The sequence below is a fragment of the Kryptolebias marmoratus genome, linkage group LG6 (assembly GCF_001649575.2).
Source record: "Kryptolebias marmoratus isolate JLee-2015 linkage group LG6, ASM164957v2, whole genome shotgun sequence".
NCBI classification, from domain to species: Eukaryota; Metazoa; Chordata; class Actinopteri; order Cyprinodontiformes; family Rivulidae; genus Kryptolebias; species Kryptolebias marmoratus.
The window spans coordinates 20413312-20429878 of record NC_051435.1 but is presented as its reverse complement, the minus strand read 5'-3'; the positions used below and the strand labels follow the sequence as shown (position 1 = coordinate 20429878).

The 16567-nt window shown below is 39.7% G+C and overlaps 2 protein-coding genes across 2 annotated transcripts in view; both read left to right on the top strand.

The window, feature by feature from the left end:
- The first annotated feature begins 257 nt into the window (after positions 1-257).
- Positions 258-6197, top strand: fgf9 (fibroblast growth factor 9). Its single transcript, XM_017421138.3, has 4 exons — positions 258-963; positions 2936-3064; positions 5049-5152; positions 5288-6197. Exons 1-4 carry the CDS (start codon positions 795-797, stop codon positions 5468-5470), a joined length of 585 nt encoding a protein of 194 aa, XP_017276627.3. The 5' UTR covers positions 258-794; the 3' UTR covers positions 5471-6197.
- A 2193-nt stretch (positions 6198-8390) lies between these two features.
- tmprss3a (transmembrane serine protease 3a) overlaps positions 8391-16567 on the top strand; it is a 19731-nt gene continuing 11554 nt past the window's right edge. The window contains exons 1-7 of the mRNA XM_017421229.3: positions 8391-8502; positions 8690-8730; positions 10757-10991; positions 12108-12218; positions 12946-13062; positions 13386-13509; positions 15606-15725. Of these exons, the coding sequence (XP_017276718.1) occupies positions 8436-8502; positions 8690-8730; positions 10757-10991; positions 12108-12218; positions 12946-13062; positions 13386-13509; positions 15606-15725 (815 nt within the window). The 5' untranslated portion in view covers positions 8391-8435. The remainder of the gene's footprint in view (positions 8503-8689; positions 8731-10756; positions 10992-12107; positions 12219-12945; positions 13063-13385; positions 13510-15605; positions 15726-16567) is intronic.

Sequence of the window (16567 nt, the reverse complement as noted above, 5' to 3'; positions counted from 1 at the left end):
TTCAGAAACTGCAGGCTTCCAGAGTCGTCTAGCTTGTGATGCCTGTATGGAGTCCTATGGAAATTGGTGAAGTGCTGTTAATACTTTCAGACTACACTGTAACTATGTGTATTTACTCCTAAATTTACTTTCTTTATATACATTTTCCTGTAATCTCAGCCATAATGTTAACCTTTACTGGTAACTTAACCCCCCTGTACTTCCACATCACTATCAGGTGGAAATGTGAAGCTTTACACAAGTGGCTGTATATTTGTCCATCTGCAAACCACAACAAGATGTTAAAGAAACCAAAAGGTAGGTTGACGTTTCCTGAACTTGTCTGTGTGTTCAGTCGGATCATGTTGTTCTGCCTCCGCTCTATCAGCTCCGTTCGCCCTCTAATCTCAGCGATTGGGAGGCTGAACAGACAGTCTGCATGTCTCTCGGCCGTTCCAGGAAAGCATGGCCTCGTACGCAGGCTTCCTCCCAAGCAGCAGCGTGTCACAGTTTGTTTCACTCCTTCCTCCACTTTCTGCTCTGGGTCTGGATCAGTTCAGGCTCCTGGATACCGGACAGGCTGTGAGTTCAGGTACAACATCATGTGTGTTAAAGCTGCTGTCAGTATCTCAATCGCTGATAATCACAGTCAAGTGTCCTAGCTATGTCCCTGCCAGTCATTAATAAAAGGAGGGATAAACAGAAGGTTGTTCAGGGTTTAACAGAAGAACAGGCTCCGGTCTGAGACTGTGCCCTCTAAGCAGAACCATGACTGCTTTCAGGACATCAGTGTTGGGTCTGCTGGCAGCTGTCTGATGTCCATCACTATGACTGTCGCCTCTCTGTTGTCTTGCTTCCTACTTCTTCTGGCTCTAAGTGATCAGCTGGTGGGAGCAAACAGACCAGAGGAGGCTGAAGACCTGGATTCTCACTTTAGACGCCTCTGGCTGCTGCACATGAGGGAAGCCCTGCTGAAAAAAAAAGGTGAGCAAACCAAAAATATCCCTAGGGGGACTCATCAGTCAGAGAGACAAAGATTTTTGTGTTTTCTGTTTTATTTTCATTATTTTATATAGAAAGGATTACGCTGGTGTTTTTCATTCAAGGTTTGTTGCTATTTTTTTATTTTGTTTTAGGTTTTTGTGCTGTTTGTATCCAGTAGTTCAGAGGTGTAATATGTAGAGGCTGAAGAGCTTTAAGCAGACGACCCATTTACGCTGTCACATTTGGTTTGATATCAAATATAGGTCAGCTGGTCTCTGGTTGTTGTTGTTGTTTTGGCTCAAAATCAAACCCAGTTTGAGGTCAGATAGACAAGATGTTTGAGGTCCTGGAAGGATCTCTACTATAGCACAAAAACCTTCCATGAACTCTCAAAGACTGAAAAGGCGCTGTAACCCCCAACATATCTGCTCAGTACCAGGTTTCACAACCATGGAGCTTATGCTGAATGGACCTACAGTACAGCCTGATTCCAGCTGCGTCTTCAGCTGAAGACATACAGGCAAACATAACGAGACATCCTCAGTTAAGGAAACCAACCTGCATGATTTTGGGATGGAGAGTGGAACACTTCCTGAAGTGGGATCACCTCCTAGGAATCCAACATGGCTGCCTTAAGTACAAAAAGTGATGATAGGTGCGGATATAAATTATTAATGACATATTAAATAGTTTGACTATATAAACGACAGCTTGTGTATGTCCAGCCCCTCTCACTGAACCTAATCCTGTGGTGTTTTCATGTAGTTAAAAACAGCACCTGGTCTCATTTTAGTTTTATTTTATTTTTTTAAAAGCACCAATAACAAAAAGTATGGCTTGTTTGGAAGAATTGCAAGAGAAAATCTCTCGAAGCAACATGGCCACATGACTCAGGTTTGTGAAGTTTCATCTGAATGAACCACAGGATTTCTGAAAGAGTGTCCTTTGGACAGATGGGAGCAAAGTAGACACGTTTACCTATAATGCACAGCAACATGTTTGGTGAAAACCAAACACAAAATGTGGGTACACACTGTCAGCACGGTGGTGGTGGTGTGATAGTTTGGGCTCCTTGCAGTCCTTGAATTGACCATGAGCTCTTCTGTAAACCAAAAGATTTTAGAGTCAAATGTCCAACAGCTGAACGTTGGACCAAAATTGGGCATGCTGCAACAGGACAATGATCCTAAACACAGCAGCTAATCTACAACAGAACGGCTCAAGAAGAAAAGAATCAAAGTGCAGCAACGGTCCAGTCAAAGTCCATGACCTCAACCTGACTGAAATGATGAGCTGGGACCTTCAGCGAGCTGAGCAGAAACAAATGTCTGCAAACATCAATGGACTGAAGCAACGTTAGAAAGAAGAGTGGGCCAAAATTGTTCCTCAACCATGTAAAAAGACAGATATACTCCAAAAGAAAACCACTACTGAGAGTAATTGCTGCTGAAGGAGGCTCTACAAGCTGCTGTGTCGCGGGCTGGATGCAGTTTTTCACAAAGATTTTCCATTTTGACTTTGTTTCTGTGTAATAAATAATGGCACAGTGAAATCTGTTGTGTTTTTGTAGACTTGAAGTTGGATTTGAATTATTTTAGAACTCTGTGAAGACCAATTCATTCATATTACGTCCTGATATGGAGAACAATGAAACTAAAATGCACAATGACACTAAAAGAGAGTGGACTTTTCCTTTTGAAAAACTGTACAAATTGAAGTAAAACAAAAAGAAGCAATCAAATTAAGCAAACATACCTCCATTTTCCTGTTGATTAGATCAGTAATAAGTTCATTAAAAGAGATTAAAGATTGTTCATTCAGATTGAGATTTATTAAATTAGTTTAATCTGAGTGAAGTGTTAACATGATTTTTTTTTTTTAATTGTAAGAAAATAGCATCTATATATATTGCTTTGTTGCCAAACTCTGACTTATCCAGTAACAAACACTGGATCATTGTTTTGTTTTGCAGCTCAGAGTTCCAGTCCAGTCAGAAAACCTGTGAAGCATCAGCTGCTCTACTGCCGGGCTGGGATTGGTTTCCACCTCCAGATTTTACCGGACGGCTCAGTGGGAGGCGTTCACAGACCTACTCAGTACTGTGAGTTCATCCCAAACATTTGAACACTTCATCCTGAACCACAGTTTTAATTAAATCGGGTTTTAAACTAGAAAAATTGCAGTTTCTGCAAAAAAATGATGCGGAAATTTGATTCAGTGATTTGTTCAACTTAAAATAAGCAGAACAGAAGCTAAAATCAGCAAAATAGTAGCTAAAAGCAAAATGTAGCAAGATTGTAGATAAAAGCTGAATTTACCAAAACCATAGCTAAAATCTACAATTAGCAAGCTAAAGTTGGTCGAATGATAAATGGAGCTGAAAAGGCAAAAATAGAGCAATTATGCTTAAATAGATTTAATAGAAAATGTTTAATGGTATAATTGAAGAGATCTTAATGTGTTTATATGAGGGAATATTGATAAATAAAGTTAAATAATCCGAAAAGTATGAAAGTTGAAAATACTAGAAGTCATAGTGCACTAAATCCACTAGAGCTGACCGTTTTGATATGCATGAATGGTTAACAAAGCACAATGTATCTGGAAGTAGTTTGATTGCAAAATAAAAATATTCAAAGGAAACTAAAAGAGGAAAACAGGGTTAAAGCTGAAAAAGCAACATGAAATCCAATCTGAGCTCCTCTTCAACTTTGCCATCCTTTTTATTGTTAGAGAACCACAAAGAAGAAGTACACGAGTCATGCAGTACTTGTGTGCACATGCCTACAATCCCAGGACTACAAAGGTCAGAGGTCAACCGGATGGACGTTCAGCTCGGCTGCCGTTGTGAAGGATGACATTTTGAGAAAAGCAATAAATGTTAGAACTCTTGTTTATGTCTTAGTTATTATTTCACACCAATGTTTGACCACAGCTGTTGCCGAATATATTCAAGAGTCATAACAACATAAGAACATGGCGGTGACAACTATATCCTGAAATACAGATCATGTTGTGAACTCTGATCCTGATGTACTGGTCTTTGCCTAGATGGCCTTTGCATTGTTGGAGCAGATCCTGCTGTTTGAAGCGATATTTGAACCTTGTGGTGGTCTAGTTCCTGTATTGGTGGTTTATATTTTCTCATACGATACTGACGTGTACACACGTGAGCCAGTAAAAAATGGCATTCAAACTATCAAAAAAACATGGTGGCATATCACAATGTTCAAGTGTTGATTCTGAGACACATTAAACAACCAATGAATGAGAAATCGACTCCAGCAAGGCACAGATCATCCCAGGCTGTCAGCATCACCACTACATTTCAGGAAATAGTCCTCATCACAACAACGCTATGCTTGGATGTCTCTTGAATATCTCGTGTATTAAAAACGGTCATGAAATAATAACTAAAAAAATATACAAGAGTGTGAATGTTCACTTGATTTTTCTGGAAACTACATCCTTCACAATGACAGCCAAGCTGAACGCACCTCTGGAAAAGGAAACCGGTGATCAGCTGATCCCTGTTCCTCTGAGGCAGGCATTAAGCGGACTAGCACATGAGTGGATTTTACTGAGGAAAAAAACTGATGCTTCACCGCAAAGCATAGAACAACATTAGGTAGAATGTGCTCTATAGAAGATCCTAGGATCGCTCTGCTTTGGCAGATCATCGACACCAGGGGTGTCCAACCCTGGTCCTGGAGGGCCACCATCCTGCATGTTTTCCTTGTTTCCCTGCTCCGACACACCTGATTCAGAGGTTAAATTACCTCTTCTTGTTCTGCAGAAGCCTGTTAATCACCCATTGATTCAAATCAGGTGTGCTGGAGCAGAGAAACAAGGAAAACATGCAGGATAGTGCCCCTCGAGGACCAGGGTTGGAGACCACTGATCTACACATTCTGATCCTTCATCATCTAATATCGACCTATTGCCCACCCCTTCTTCAGCCTCTCTAGTACTACAGTAGTTTACACCATAAATGAGGTTTATATTTTGTAAAAATGTATGAATAAACAGTTGGAAAGCTTCAGTAATGCAACTTACCGCTGCTTGGATGTCTGTTTTTCCTCTAGGTTGGCTGACGTTGTTTGCTATGAAACGTGGTGTGGTGGGAATCAGAGGGGTCAAGAGCGGCTTGTACCTCTGTATGGACGAGGAAGGACTGGCGTACGGAGAGGTTTGTAGGCGGCTGGAACTTCAGATAAATCTGTCATGGACCCAAATAATCAGTCATCCATGACGGACGTCCTGAGTAAATCTCAAATTCGAAGCATCAGAGTCATAACGTGAATTCTCTGCGTTCTCTGTTCAGGAGGAGTTTTCTGATGACTGCCTGTTCAAGGAAAACCTGCTGGAGAATCACTACACGACCTACTCCTCGCTGTCCTACCCAGGAAACTACCTGGCTCTTTCCCACAAAGGACACCTCAGAAGAGGAAGCACTGTCGGCCCATATCAAGTCTCAACCCACTTCTTACCACGGAGGACGCTGTAATGAGACTCTGGGCTTCCTGAACTGGAGCATAAATGACTGCTGTATTTTCACCTCCAGTCTGTGAAAAGAGCAACATCAATGGAACCAACAAGTCATGTTTTTTATTTGTTACGTAGAGCCGGTCTCTTCTGAATCATGGTGATTAATCCAGACAGTAGAAGATTTCTGCAGAAATATTAAATGGTGCCATTTCAGCTGCTGCTTGAAATTCTTGCATCCATCATCTTTTTTTTTTTTCTTTTAAGCCCATTAGTGATTTGGAGCTTCCTTTTGTAATAATTTAAGCTGACAAAATGCCAATATTTCAATGTAGAAACTGGAAATAGAATCAAAATCAAAAGAAACATTAAAGCTGCTGTCAGTGGCTCATTAAAGTCCCCATGGTAACTACACACCTGTGTTTGTCACTCCCTGACAGCACTCTTTAATAAGAAAGGTAGACAGAAACAAAGAGTAGAAATTAAGCCTCAAACAGTCGCTGTGTGAAAACTATGAGTCATACTAAGAGATTTCCTGAAGTGGCAGAAGGCTTTGATGGTGACAGGTTTTTATGTTTCTACAGTGTTTCATGAATGATATGGCAAGTTAAAAAAGACCCCTCACTTCTAGTTTTGAGGAGAAAACTGAGCTCAGATAGAACTGAAGTCAATGTGAGTTTAGGTGTGCACGCTCTGCACTTAGAGGGCACTGGAGAGAAAAACACAAGTCCTATAGCAGTGGAAGAAGACAAAACTACCGGCTTTTTGATGTATAAACTGTAAAATAAGTGTGTCATTCAATTTAAACTGAGATTGTGTAAAAACTATTAAAAATATTGATATGCCAGTTCAGTCATGTAAAAGTCCAACTTTCTGTAACCTGTCTAAAAACTTTGAATGATGTCTCTGCTGTGAAGCCTGAGTTTTCTCACTCGTCCTGCTCTTTATTGGGACATTATTTGAATTTCTTTAGGGATTTTTGTCTACTGCTTCTGATCGAGGCGCATGTTTGGATGTAGTTTTTTGCTTGCGAAGCTGCAGATGAGATGCAAACTGAAAATAATGATAGAAATGAAACGATAATAGGAGAAAAGCAACGAGGGTGTTTTGGTGCTTAAGCGTAAGCTCCCTTAACAAGTTTATCCACATTTTTTTACAGCTACTATAAAGTGTATGGATTTATCCCCACTAACAGGACTGAATGCTTTAAAGTACAAACTTCAGAACATCTCTGACTCCAGTAGACTCCTTAAAAAAAACAAGAAATCCAATCCCAAATGTGTTCATTACAGAGTCATTAGGTAGACCAACGGTCTGATCAGTCTGCAGGTGGTTCCTCTAAGTAACATTATTTAACTTCATAGATATTTGTTCTTCAAAGATATGTACTTTTAATAAAAGTTTCTTCTCCCGCTCCATTTTCTGGTCTAAATATAGTTGCTACAGGCTCCAGAAAGACTAAGGTGTTGAAGAGCTTATGTCAAATTCAAGGTTTCAAAGTTCCCAAATCAGTGGGGGGGATGTTCAATGGCTCTAACATTTATATACTATCTGTGCTCTCAGCTATAGTTGTACAATGTGAGATAAATTGTTTCAGGCTACTAGAACCAAAAGAAAGTCATTGATCAATAAGGTCCCGAGGCATGTTTGCATATTTGGTATAAAAGGACTTTTAATCACAATCATCATGTGGAAAATGTCTTGAACGGTTCATTATTTCTTCATAAATTTATTCTGAGAAGAAGAAATGTTTCTGTTCTAATTTGTCTGTTATGTGTCAACACTGATTCACTTAACGGTTAATGCTACAAGGAACTCACGCAATGAGAGTCTAATAAAATCCAAGTTTCAGTCACCTGTCCTGTGACTTTGATTTTCTTTACATGCCTAATAATCAACAATCAATTATCATTTCTCTCTAACTTCCTGCTGGCTGAAATCTGGACCTGAATGAAGAAATGGGTCCCTCTTTTGGCTTCACAGAGCTAATATGATGAGCTACTTCCACTATTTAATTTGTTTTTTGCTTTTTTTGCATCACACTGCTGTTGTTTCTGCTGAAGAAGCTGAGTGTGACTTTCTGACCCAAACACAGCAGGTAGAAAAGTGACAGAAAGAAAGCGAGAAATGTTTTCTGACTGTGGGCCTCGTGTCCAGATGGATGAGAATTAAAGACATGTCTGTTTCAGGGAGGAATGATGTCTGAGACGGTGTTTTTCTAACTCAGAAGGTTCTGCACAGCTTATAGGCTGTAAGAGACGAAGACATGTTTCAACCTTCGAAATGTTTCAGATTGAACAACCATCACATGGAACCTCCTCTATACTAACATACAGTATACTGATTTGTGATTTTGTCAAAACTGAAAAAAAACCCATTTCTGTTCTTGACTCATTGCAACTCATCATTATTACAACTGGGTTTGACCAAAATAGCCGAAACTCTGTCATTTCTCAACATAAGACGATCTCAGTTTAAAACTTTGCCATTGCTTTATGTGTTTTAAAATTACATCATGAAACATGAAATTTTGACAAATAAATATGTCTGAATTTAGAAAATGGGACAGAATTAATATCCTATATGTTCTATATTAATATTCTAACTTCTCAGGAAAAACTGCCCACCACAAAACCCTGTGTAATTCAATATTCTAAACACCATTTATTAGCTTTATTTATAGTAACAATACTGTGGTCCATTTGAAATAATAGAATTTGATTTAATTCAACTCTGTGTCGAGGTGGTAACGGAAACTTGGTTGCACATCTCTCAGAAACGCTGAGTGTGTTTTGTATGTGTGTGGAGCCTGAACTTCTCAGTGACATGTTGAAGGTAACCCTACCCACAGAGCTGAAGGTGCAGCGCCACCTGATCCCTCTCGGAGTAACAGCGCCGAGCCTGCTCAGGTGTCCCTTTGTAAATGTAGACATGGCAGGAGGGCACCTATTAGGAGGAGAGCGAAGGGAACTCTAGTTCTGGGGAGTATGGTCTCAGACAAAACACGGCTGAGCGTGGACAATGTCGTGACGATGAAAGACACTGAGGAAATCAGTACGTTGGATATGTTCCTCGCACTGCTTGGGATTCCAGCCTATTTGGTCTTTTTGCCGATGATTCTTGGTTTTATCTGCTGTTCTCTGTCTTCGTGGTTTGCTTCCAATTTCTCGGACTTCTGCTCTCATTTCATCTCGCTTTACAGCTTCATTTACACCACTCACCCCATTTCTTCTCTTCACAGATCCTGCTTCCAACACTGACGACACAGCACCTCCTCAAACAGTAAGCCAACTAAATATTGAAATACTTCTCGTTATAAATCTGTGTAAAAAAAAAAGGATTTTGAAGGTGTATTTCATTTTCACTTACATTAATTAATTCCTAATTATTTTTATGTCCTGGTTATCCAATTGTCTCCAAAGTTGGAGTCGGGACCCCGCTGTGGGTCATGAAACAGTAGGTTGGGGGACCTAAGATGATGTCCAAAGTCAAATCAATTCAATTCAAAAGTCCTACTAGCTTTTTCTTTTTTACTATAATTGTTACAAAATAACAATAGTCATATAAAGGTTTAATCTATTTGTGTTGGCATTAAGCCTTTTAGCAGTGTAGTCAATGATATTGGGGGCACAAGTCTCTGACATTGTTTTTTTGGGGATCAGAAGCTAAAAAATCTGGGAACACCTGTGGTAGCCTAATAGGATTAGCCGAAAATTTAGTGATCTAATGGACCGTTTTCTACGTAGGTAACCTATGAGGGGTTGGATGTAAACATATAGTGCATGACTCACAAAACAGGAATGGCTTGATGATTTAAAATGTAATTCTTTCTAAGTATTTACAACATATCTCTTTCTTAACAAGCTTTCAGTTACTATTAGCTGGTTAGGAATGTCATTAAATAAAATCCAACTATAGCAGCTTCTCACTGTTTAAACACACAACAAATTTCAAACACTTCAAACTTTGGATTATAATCTGCAAGAACTAAAAAGTGGAGATTTGCAGTTTGTCCCTTAGATGAAAAACATTTCCATAACGTTCAAGGTTGGTCTTTTAATTTGAAGTGTATTTCTTTGTTGTTAAATCAGCAGGTACATAGTCTGATGTCAGGTCAGGGTCAGAGTGCTCTTGGGAGTCATGTAATGTGGGACTTCACGGTCTGGTGCACTTAAAGTGATAGTTCACATCTTTTGAAGTGAAGCTTTGTGGAAGAGCTATGAATAAATAATATCTTACTTGTTGCAGATAGCTCTTTGAATCACATCAGCTTGGAGAAATGGGGTTTAATTCCACTTGTGTTAGTCGTCTTTCATCTCGAAGAATTTACTCTATCATAATTATTTCCTGAGAGTCTATAATACCATCTATCAGGGGAAACATGTACGTAGGGATTAGTATCCACTCCTGAACGTGTCGTGCATCTTCTATCATCGGGCCCAGATCATGGGATCAGGTCTTTTACTTGGAACCAGCTGCTGCTCTCTGGAGTCCAATAAAGATGTCCAATAGTTGTGAATGGATAGCACCTTTGTTTTTTTAATCTTTTTCTCCTCAACATCAGGAAAACTCTGTATTACAGCATTACAGTGCCGCATACAGGTCTGGCATAGTTACTACAGCATTTTGGGTCATTTTTTGTGTTTTTGTTTGGATGAAAACATTTCTAAAAATAGTGCTGTTTTTAAGGTAATATTTTCAGAAACAACAATGTTGTTTAGGGTTAAAAAGACATTCTCGTGTGGACGAGGCCTTAGCCAGATCACCAATAGAAGAAGTTGATGATGGTGGATCCAAATGAAGGATATCAGAGGCTGGAGACAGCTGTGTGTGTAAAATACACACTCCTGATTATTGCCAGACCCACTTGTTTGTGAATCTGGGTTGATTTTGTTTTTCTGCTTTTGATTCAATGTTTTAATCATTTGGAATTAAGCTGCTTACTGATCCATTTGTGGTTTAGTCTGTTTTTTAATATGATTCAACAAATTCAACATTATGGTGTTTCTAATTTGATGGAAATTACCTGTTTTTGTTGTTGTTTTGTTTTTGTTTTTTTTCATTTTTTGAAAATGATCAAATTTGCTTGAATCCTTCTTGATTCTCTAAACTCAAAGCATGCATATTGACATCCCCTGTGGGAAAGATAAATGTTTATAATTATTGACTAATGCCTGTGTTAAATTTATTCAGAACTGTCTTTGAACACTATATTACATCTGTTCATTATCTTGTATCTTCTGTAGAGGATCTTATCAAATACTCTTAACACCAGGTAAATCCATTTTTTTTTCTTATATTACTTTAGGACCTTCCAGCAGAGGTACCGGAACAAGAAGACAGCTCTAAGATAGAAGTGGTCTCAGTGACAGAGGAAGACCTGCCCACTGTTGAGACCCCCAACACTCTGATTGTCAGTCCTCTTGGCAGCTTTATTACTGATTTAGAACCAGAGAAAGATTCAACCGACCCACAAGAGCTCCAGCCTCCAGTTGCAGCCAGCCCAACGATGCCAATCACCAAAGTGCAGCCGTTTATTCAAGGTGAGACACAGAGAGACTTTGAAAAAGGCATATCTACTAGAAGCCATGACAACAGTTACATCCCCACATGTCTATGCTGATCAACCTTGGCACACCCTGATGTCAGCTTTTAGGTTTTTACTTTAAAAAACCCCAAAAGGCTTGTTGTATGCTCTATGACAGGATCAGCTTTGCAGCAATCAGGATGATTATCGCCTGCTGCAAACAAAAACAAAAGGCAATGAAGTTTTTGCCTTTTCTGTGTATGTTTGTTTGTCTGTCTGTTAGCAAAATATTCAATGAACCAGTAGATAGTTTTTGAGACAACTCTCAAAATAATCACTGGATGGGCATTTACAACCCCATTCAAGATGGCTCCCACTGCTAAGCAAACGTAGCAAACACAAAAACGGCGGTAACTCATCCATCCATCCATCCATCCATCCATCCATCCATCCATCCATCCATCCATCCATCCATCCATCCATCCATCCATCATCTGCTGCTTGTTCCGGAGTCAGGTCGCAGGGGCAGCAGCCGGAGCAGGGAGGCCAGTTTTGATAATTATTGAGCTAAAATGTGGAGTGGTAATAGCTAAGAGTGATTCCCAACATACTTTGACTGACTAACCGATTGCTCGAACTCTGAACATGTTCACCATGGACATCTCGGACCCATCTGGATTGCGTTGTTGGGGTCTCCAATCTGTCCCAAGAGCACTAGATGTGTATTTTAACAGCTGCATAGGAGCTCGCCACTGAATGAAAATATTCTAGGCAAATGTTGGACAAATCCATGCTGAAGATAAATAAAAACTGGTCCAAATTCTTCATTATTATGCAATCTGGTTTCCAAATTAAGAATGAATCACAATGCTGCCATTGGTTCTTGAAGTGGGTTTAAATGCAGACTTCTAAGGGGGCAAATACACAAGATACTCCAGACATATATATGAACAAATGACACAACAAGCTAAAGTTTTTTGTTTTGATTCATGAAAACAGACTGGTGGTGTGATAAGGCCCATCTTTAAGTAACATACAGTAATTACTGTTTAATAAATAAAGTGTTTCAGTTCGTAGTAGATTACCAGTTCATTATTTATACGTAGTTAATATTTCCTATTCTTTTTCGCAGCAGATGATGACTTCGTTAGGACTTGGAAGAACAGAGTACTAGCCCATCGCCTTGAGTTGCTGATTGTCCTATGTCTCATCTTGACTCTTGTTCTCTGCATTGGCCTTGGAGGTAAAAAGCTCAGTTTTTGCTCACTTACTCGACCTCATTTATTTACCAAAAACTAATCCAAAAGCCGGGAGTGTGTGTAAAGCCAAATGTGACTCCTTCTGAAAGGTTTCCAGGAGAAAGCCTCCTCTCTGAAAGTAACAAAATAACCAAGCAGCACTAATTAAAGTTGCTGATTTGCCTATGCCAATGTTTTTGTTTTATTTTTATTTCACCATACATACACACGCACATACATAAATACACATAGACCATGTGTATTTATGTAAACTTACAAATACATACAAATGTGTACATACATACGCGCACACACACAAATGTACATTAATACATACACTTGTATTGTGTTTTATTATAGGGATCAGATCTTTCTTTTTGTTCTGAGATGGAAAACCTTAGAATTAAAAGAGGATGAACTTACTTTGCAGAAATCTTTCTTGCGCAGGAATTTATTAGGCATTCTTTACTATTTGGTAGTTTGTAAAAAGACAATTCAAAATGCTGATTGTATCTGTTTGCCGTCACATGTACACCCTCTATGGTTTTAATTACGTGTAGGTCATTGGCAATGAGACATGCGTTATTCTGAAGCACGGCTAACCAAATTATCTGTGTTTTCTAACTATCTTCATGGTTCATTTGCTTTTAAAGACAGCCTGAAAAGAGCTGAACCACAGTCTTTGTTTCGTTTCAATCCCACGCTTGTTTCTGGTCTCGTCTTCATCTGCAGTGGGTCTGAGCTGTGTGGGAAAGTTTCGTTGTGGCTCATCCTCTCAGTGCGTCAGCTATTCAGCTCAGTGTGATGGAAAGGTGCACTGTAAAAACCAAGAGGACGAGCTCGGCTGTGGTAAGGTGCACTGACAGTAGTCCTTCCGATGTTCACAGAGGTCTGGATTTCTAAGGCTTTTTTTCTTCCTGGAGTGCAAAAATCTACTGCACACGGGTTTATTTCTTATTTGAACTGACAGTTTTGTGTTTCTAGAATTTTAGAGATAAAAATAAAATCGTTCAATTTAAAGGCGTCGGTTCTGGCAGAATATTTCAGGCATTGTCAACAAAGTGAAACACAAAATTATCTGTGGAGCAGACCACCCAGTTTACTGAGCCTACCTGTATTCAGACTGATATACGAAGCGGCAAACTTATCACTATCTTCTTCTTGTGTATCAGTGCGTCTGAGTGGCAATAAATCGGTCCTACAGCTTTGGAGTCGAGGACAATGGAGGACTGTCTGTGCAGATGAATGGAACAACATGCTGGGAGTCTCTGCCTGCAAGCAGCTTGGATACTCCAGGTTCAGATCTTCTGTTTCTTGTTTTCTGTTCCATTGAGGGTTTTTTGTATGATCAACATGTTAGTTTCTAATTCTAGTCTCTGTTTCTTTAGGTTGAGGTATTTCATTTTGGTATTTTTGTTGCTATGAAGTTTATGAAACTTTGATCTTTTGTTAAACAGTCTTACTAATTGAATTAAATCAAAGAACTACTATATTATGTGCTAAGGTTTCAGGCACTAAATGTACAATGAAGCTATCAAAGCTGTTTCTTATTTGTCATTTAACATCATGCATAGTGACACATAGAGAAAACTACCCAGATCAGCTTTTTGTTTCTCAGCTTGGAAGCGATCTAGGGAAAATAATGAAATGCTGCACCTAATGGGGCCAGGCTAAATTCATTCTGATATGCCCAGAGGTAACAGTGTCAGCATCATTGAGCTTAGTAGTAATTAGCAGCAGAATCAGCAGCTGTTGTCAATTGAGTTCATTCACAAGTGGAGCAGGAGTTCACTGCAGATGAGATATCTGCAGAAATAAAGTTTTTATTTTCATAATAAGCTAAAACAAATTCTGTTTTACCAATACATCAGTTTTTGGTACTTTCCATCCATTTTTTGAAACTTATCCTGGATCAGGTTGCAGAGGCAGCAGGTTTAGCAGAAATCCACAGACCTCCTTCCACCCAGCTGCCTCCTCCAGCTCCTCCAAGGGGACTCTGAGGTGTTCCCAGGCCTGTTCTCAGATATAGTTCCTTCAGTGAGTCTAGAACACAGAACAGGACAGACCCACATGTTGACATGTGTGAAACACCTCCCGTGGAAGGATTACAGAAGGAATCCTCACCATATGCCCAGACCACCTTAACTAGCTCCTTTTGTAGTGAAGGAGAGGTGACTGCTGTCAGCTCCTGTAGAACAACCAAACTCCTTGCCCCAACCCTAAGGGTAAGTCCAGCCATCCTTCAGAGGAAACCCATTTCCATCACATCACTGCAAATGCTGCACCGGTCTGCCTTTCAGTATTCTTCTCTATTATACCCCACTTTTAAACAAAACTAAAATGCTTGACCTCCTCCACTTGGAACTCTTCAGTGGCTCACCCACCCAGGGGTGAAAATCCATCCATTACTGACTGAGGATCGTGGCCCCAGACTTGGAGGTGCTGATCTTCGTCCCCGACTCTTTACACTCTGCAATGTAGAAATCCTGCTGAAAGTGGTTTGCTGAAAGTCTCGGCTCAATGAGGCCTACAGGAATACATCATCCACAACAAGCAGCCACGCAAGCCCCCTAAACTGGAGACCCTCAGCCCCTTGGCTGCACCAAGAAATTCTGCTCCTGAAAGTTATGAACAGAGGCTGACAAAAGGTCGCCCTGGCTGAGTCTAAAACTTTCCAGGTACAAGTCTGATTTGTTACTGGCAACATGAACCAAACTGTCACTCTTTTGTACAGGAACCAAATGGCTCTTAGTAGAAGGCCTGAAGTCCTATATTCCCAAAGTATATCCACAGAACACCACGATGGACATGGTCATAAGCCTATAGAGACTGGTCCAGTATTCCATGAAAAAGACCTCATTGCTCCTCTTGAATTTAAGGTTCTATTATCTGTCCAACTCTCCTCTCCATCACCTTGGCATAGACCTTTGACCGGCATAGTAGAACACACCCTCTGGATGGATGGAAAATGAACATGCAGGCATGGAGCAGAGCAGAGACTTTTCCTTGATCCTTTTTGTGAGACAGGCCAAGATAGATGGATTAGTTCTGGAAGGATCCTAATGCTGATAGAAAACCCACAGTAGATTTTAAAGAAAAACAAAAACCCACAACTTACACTTACCTTGTTGTCCTATCATGTACTGCAGGTGACCTGGAACTGTCCAGGCAGGCTTGATAAACTTGCAAGGGGCTTAAATTATATGCTTTAAAAAGAATATGGCTTTATTTAAATAGATGTTGAATTTAACATCAGAAGACTACCAATGCTCATACACACGTGCTGTATTATAGGAAGAGTTCTTTACATGGAGACTGTTTCCTGAATGTTTTCATACAGGTGGGTTTTAGTCTTAAACCCATATTTGAACAGTTGTCTTGTGATCTGTCAGGTATGTGGAGTCTTCCTTCACGTCTCTGACCTCAGTTGAGCAGGACCTCCAGACCAGCCTGATTTCCATAAACTACAATCACTCAGGCGTCACCAGGATTCAGAATGCTGCAACTTTCAGGTATGCAACACCTCTCTATATTAATGTAAGAAAATATGGGGAGCTTTCACAATAACGGATAGTGACAGAACAGTCAAAAGCACCATATTTTTTTACACAATGGTAGTTGTGTGATCACATAAACTTGTTGAAAATGTTCTAAAATCACAAAATACAGAATCACATTAATGTGACATGTTTTCACATGTGAGAACGTGTTTCCTCCACATACGACATTCACGCCATTTTTCTGTAAGGGGTGGTACAGTTGCCTTTGATTAAACGTTTAGGGTTACCTTTTGCAGGGGACTGTGTGTTGCATGTTTTCTATTTTAAGATGATTATTTTGTCTTCCAGTCAGTGATTTGTCACTGACTGGAGGACAATAAATGGTTTCGTAGACACAGTTTCTCAGCAAGCTTTCCCAGGACAGCAAAACCCAGCATCAACGGTGTCAGGTCCGGATTATTCACTGTCCATTCTTTAGCATGTGAGGGTCCCCTGCTTCAGAATTTCTTGCTCGATTATGAACTTGATTTGTGTTCAGCTGAAACGTGGCAACAGCTCAATGACTTTTCTAAGATGAATGAAGCTAGTGCTTCTGGGTTTGTTTACGTCTGCCAGCCTCATGCTTCTGCCATTCTGGCTCTCTTGTATAATTTATATGGTTTATTTAAAAAAAAAAACTAACCAGCCATCAAGAATGACAACAGACCAATATATACAGGTGCTGGTCATAAAATTAGAATATCATGAAAAAGTAGATTGATTTCAGTAATTCCATTTAAAAAGTGAAACTTGTATATTATATTCATACATTACATACAAACTCATATATTTCAAATGTTTATTTCGTTTAATTT

Bases quoted from the DNA above. Each gene is read 5' to 3' on its own strand.
- fgf9 (XM_017421138.3), top strand. From the start codon at position 795: ATGTCCATCACTATGACTGTCGCCTCTCTGTTGTCTTGCTTCCTACTT. The intron at 964-2,935 runs GTGAGCAAACCA...TTTGTTTTGCAG, and splicing joins AGCCCTGCTGAAAAAAAAAG to CTCAGAGTTCCAGTCCAGTC. The intron at 5,153-5,287 runs GTTTGTAGGCGG...TTCTCTGTTCAG, and splicing joins AAGGACTGGCGTACGGAGAG to GAGGAGTTTTCTGATGACTG.